This window comes from Protobothrops mucrosquamatus, unplaced genomic scaffold, assembly GCF_001527695.2.
Source record: "Protobothrops mucrosquamatus isolate PMUCROS unplaced genomic scaffold, P.Mucros_1.0 scaffold3712, whole genome shotgun sequence".
NCBI classification, from domain to species: Eukaryota; Metazoa; Chordata; class Lepidosauria; order Squamata; family Viperidae; genus Protobothrops; species Protobothrops mucrosquamatus.
Genome location: NW_015389666.1, coordinates 42,209 through 46,894, shown reverse-complemented (window position 1 = coordinate 46,894; position 4,686 = coordinate 42,209). Strand labels below are relative to the sequence as shown.

The following is a 4,686-nucleotide window of genomic DNA, read 5'->3' as shown; positions in this document are numbered from 1 at the left end:
TCTTATTTCTATTCTATTCTATTCTTATTTCTATTCTATTCTTATTTCTATTCTATTCTATTCTTATTTCTATTCTATTCTATTCTATTCTTATTTCTATTCTATTCTATTCTATTCTATTCTGTTCTTATTTCTATTCTATTCTATTCTTATTTCTATTCTATTCTATTCTATTCTTATTTCTATTCTATTCTATTCTTATTTCTATTCTATTCTATTCTATTATTCTATTCTGTAGTTCTAATTCTATTCTATTCTGTTCTGTTCTGTTCTATTCTGTAGTTCTTATTCTATTCTATTCTATTCTAAATCTTATTCTAGTCTATTCTATAGTTCTACTTCTATTCTGTAGTTCTAATTCTATTCTATTGTATTGTATTATTCTATTCTATTCTATAGTTCTAATTCTATTCTGTAGTTCTAATTCTATTCTATTCTGTTCTGTTCTATTCTATTCTATTCTATTCTATTCTGTTCTATTCTATTCTATTCTATAGTTCTACTTCTATTCTGTAGTTCTAATTCTATTGTATTCTATTGTATTCTATTGTATTCTATTCTATTGTATTGTATTGTATTCTATTCTATTCTATTCTATTCTATTCTGTAGTTCTTATTCTATTCTATTCTATTCTATTCTATTCTGTAGTTCTTATTCTATTCTATTCTATTCTATTCTAAATCTTATTCTATTCTATTCTATTCTATTCTATTCTATTCTATAGTTCTAATTCTATTCTATTCTATTCTGTAGTTCTTATTCTATTCTATTCTATTCTATATTCTATTCTAATTTCTATTTCTAATTTCTAATTCTATTCTATTCTATTCTATTCTAATTCTGTCCTCTCCTATTCTATTTGATGGATTCCACTTTTTGAGCCACAACAGCCCCAATATCATTGCCTTTGCCATCTTTGGGGCCACAATAAACTGGATAGTCTCTTTATGGCTCCCCATTTTTAGTCTCACTGGTTCAGGGAGGCAGGTTGCAGGAACACACACACACACACACACACACACAGAGTGAGCGAGCCATCGACCTGCTCAAAGTTCATGGGTTGCTTCGGTCTCACCGCTTTCAGGCCGATTAAGCAACGGCTGCACCCCGACTCTAGCAGGGCCGCCAAGGGTCTCCCCCCCCCCGCTCCTGACTGGGGGACTCCCACCACCTCCACCTGGGCACTCAATGGGGGCGTGGCTCCACTTACCGTCGGACCGTCTTCCCCCTGGCTGTCGCTCTCGGAGAAGGCCACTCCAGGCTGGTCGGGGGTCGGACTCCCCTCCCCCTCGCTTGATTCGGGGGAGACCTGCACGACCTCTCGTGCCCCTCCCGATCTCTCCTTGTTCGGGGTCTTGGGAGGGCTCGGGGCTCCGGGCGTCGAGGCGGGTCGGGGGGCCGGGCAATGGGCCGCCCGGCTCTCGGGCGCTGTGAGCAGCCCGCGCCCCCGCAGCTCCAGTTCCAGCGTGCTGGCCAGTCGGTACGAAGCTGGGAGGCTGTGGGGGAACCCCCTGAAGAGGCAGCGCCGGTACATCTCCCTGCTCAGCCGTCTCGGAACTGGCGGACCAGCAGCTGCTCCGGCCACCCCCGCAGCCTCTGGGCTGTCCTGCGGAACTCCCCGACGTACTCCGCCACGGACCGGCTGCCTTGCCTTATGGAGTCCATGGCCAGTTCCGCCCGGCGGGTCAGGGTGGGGTCCTCGAACCTCTCCCGGAGCCCTTCCAGGGAAGCCTCGACGCCCCCCAGCTCCGGAGCCCCCACGTCCATTCCGGAGCGCCATCATCCATTCAGCGGCCTCCCCGTCCAGGCTTTCCGCGATCGCGCTCACGCGAGCCTCGTCGTCCGGGAAGGCGGCTCCGTACCTGCCCAGGTAGATCCGCGCTTGGCTCAGGAAGTAGGCGAGCTTCTCCGGCTGTCCGTCGAAGGTGGGCCTCAGGGCCGGGGGCTCAAGGCCACCCCGAAGCAGTAGGTAGCCGGGCGGCAGCCAGACCACCTGTCCGGCGCCGTAGGCTGGAGCCCCCCACCCTGCAGGGGGCGTTGGGAGTCCCAAGGTCAACCGTGCGGCTGGCGAATTCAATATGAGATGGTATGTAGGTCCTCCTGCTTGAGCAGGGGGCTGGACTAGAAGACCTCCGAGGTCCCTTCCAGCTCTATTCTATTCTAATATTGAAGAAACTCTACCCGCTTCTGAGGTGCCGTAGGAGATCAACTTTATTGAACACGCCTCCCCGGCGCTGAAGAAGCAAAATCAACTCTTTAAAGTTTCCCACGTGAAAATCTGGTTAGTGAAGGGTGGCTTTTCCTAACCCCCGCCCCGCCCGCCCTGTGTTCACGTTGCCCAATCCCATCCTCTCCGTTTGTTGTGGGAACGGTCCCCGTCTCCGTCAGACACCTGCTTCGGCTGACCTTGGGTCCCACGCTGTGGGGACGCGTTCTTGAGACTCCCGTTTCTTTTCCCAGGCTCTCCCTCCCCCCCCCGCCCCGTTTGTATGGCAAGTTGGGTAGCGAGGGAGGTTAGGAAGCATCTCAGCAATTCAACCTTGACGTGTCTTCAGCGGAGTTTAGGGGACACCTCTCTGCTGAAGGGGTCAGCTAGCCTGGTTAAGGAAACGTTTGGAAACCAACCCAGAAGCTTGGAGAAGAAACAGTGGTTGGAAACTGATCAAAGAGAGAAGCAACCTGGAATTAAGGAAAAACTTCCTAACAGTGAGGACAATCAACCAGTGGAACAGCTTGCCACCAGAAATCGTGGGTGCTCTATCACTGGAGGTTTTTAAGAAGAGAGTAGACATTCACCTGTCTGAAATGGTATTCTCCTGCTTGAGCAGGGGGCTGGACTAGAAGACCTCCAAGGTCCCTTCCAGCTCTATTCTATTCTATTCTATTCTATTCTATTCTATTCTATTCTAATCTAAATCTAATTCTAATTCTAATTCTAATTCTAATTCTAATTCTATTGTACTCTATTCTATTCTATTCTATTCTATTCTTATTCTATTCTTACTCTACATTCTATTGTATTTTCTATTCTATTTTCTATTCTAATTCTATTCTATTCTAATTCTATTCTATTCTATTCGAATTCTATTCTATTCTAATTCTATTCTATTCTAATTCTATTCTAATTCTATTCTATTTTCTATTCTATTCTATTCTATTTTCTATTCTATTCTATTCTATTCTAATTCTATTCTATTCTATTCTAATTTATTCTAATTCTATTCTAATTCTATTCTAATTTATTTTAATTCTATTCTACACTAATTCTATTCTATTCTAATTCTATTCTATTCTTACTCTACATTCTATTCTATTCTTACTCTACATTCTATTCTATTCTATTCTATTCTAATCTAATTCTAATTCTATTGTACTCTATTCTATTCTATTCTTATTCTATTCTTACTCTGCATTCTGTTCTGTTCTATTCTATTCTTATTCTATTCTTACTCTACATTCTATTGTATTTTCTATTCTATTCTATTTTCTATTCTAATTCTATTCTATTCTAATTCTATTCTATTCTATTCTATTCTATTCTATTCTAATTCTATTCTATTCTATTCTAATTCTATTCTATTCTATTCTAATTCTATTCTAATTCTATTCTACTCTATTCTAATTCTATTCTATTTTCTATTCTATTCTATTCTCTATTCTATTCTATTCTATTCTATTTTCTATTCTATTCTATTCTATTTTCTATTCTATTCTATTCTATTCTAATTCTATTCTATTCTATTCTAATTTATTCTAATTCTATTCTAATTCTATTCTAATTTATTCTAATTCTATTCTATTCTAATTCTATTCTATTCTTACTCTACATTCTATTCTATTCTATTCTATTCTATTCTATTCTATTCTATTCTCCCTCATAGGTTAAGAGTGTCCATCCTTGGGAACTTGAAGACGTGTGGACTTCAACTCCCAGAATTCCCCAGCCAGCTTTGCTGGCTGGGGAATTCTGGCAGTTGAAGTCCACACGTCTTCAAGTTCCAAGGTTGGACACCACTGGTGTAAAGTCCCTTGCTGGAGCAGGGGGTTGTGCTAGAAGACCTCCAAGGTCCCTTCCAACTCTGTCATTCTGTTATATACCACGTGCTGCTGCGGTGTGATATACCAGGCTGGCCTTCAAGTCCTGAAGCCGGACCTCTGACGAGCTGACCATCCAGCCAGCTCTGACCCTTTCCCCCTCTGCCTTGTAGGTATCGCTGCCATTTGCATCGAGGACAGTGACGGCGGATCCTGGCTGAAGTCCCGCTACAAGTGGTCCCACTGCGTGCCCCCTCAGCTGATGACCCAGTTCAACGCTCACTGGCTGGACTCCTTCCAAGCTTTCCCGCCGAGCCTCCCCAGCTAGGAGCAGCCACAAGGGGATCCGAGACACGTCTTTTAGCAAGCACACCGGGTGGGCTGACAACAGCTCTGCTTAGCCTGGGCCCTCCGTGGCCCCCATGAACCCCCCCCACAGATTTACCCCTCCCCTCCCAGCAGCTTCTCTGGTCCAAGCTCAACAAATAAACTTCCTACCAAACCGTGGGTATGTTTTTATGAAGGTATATACAGCTAGTTCTCCATTTACAACCGTTCATTTAGTGACCGGAGCTACGAAAAAGGGACTTACGGCTCTTTTTCACAAGTACGACCGTCGTAGCCTCCCACGGTCACGTGATCAAAATCCA

General features: G+C 43.9%; 1 protein-coding gene across 1 annotated transcript in view; it reads left to right on the top strand.

Annotated features, from left to right (window-relative positions):
• The window catches only part of LOC107298100 (adenine phosphoribosyltransferase-like), a 17,052-nt gene extending 12,669 nt beyond the window's left edge, over positions 1-4,383 (top strand). The window contains exon 5 of the mRNA XM_029286453.1: positions 4,210-4,383. Within this exon, the coding sequence (XP_029142286.1) occupies positions 4,210-4,364 (155 nt within the window). The 3' untranslated portion in view covers positions 4,365-4,383. The remainder of the gene's footprint in view (positions 1-4,209) is intronic.
• The last annotated feature ends 303 nt before the right edge of the window (positions 4,384-4,686 follow it).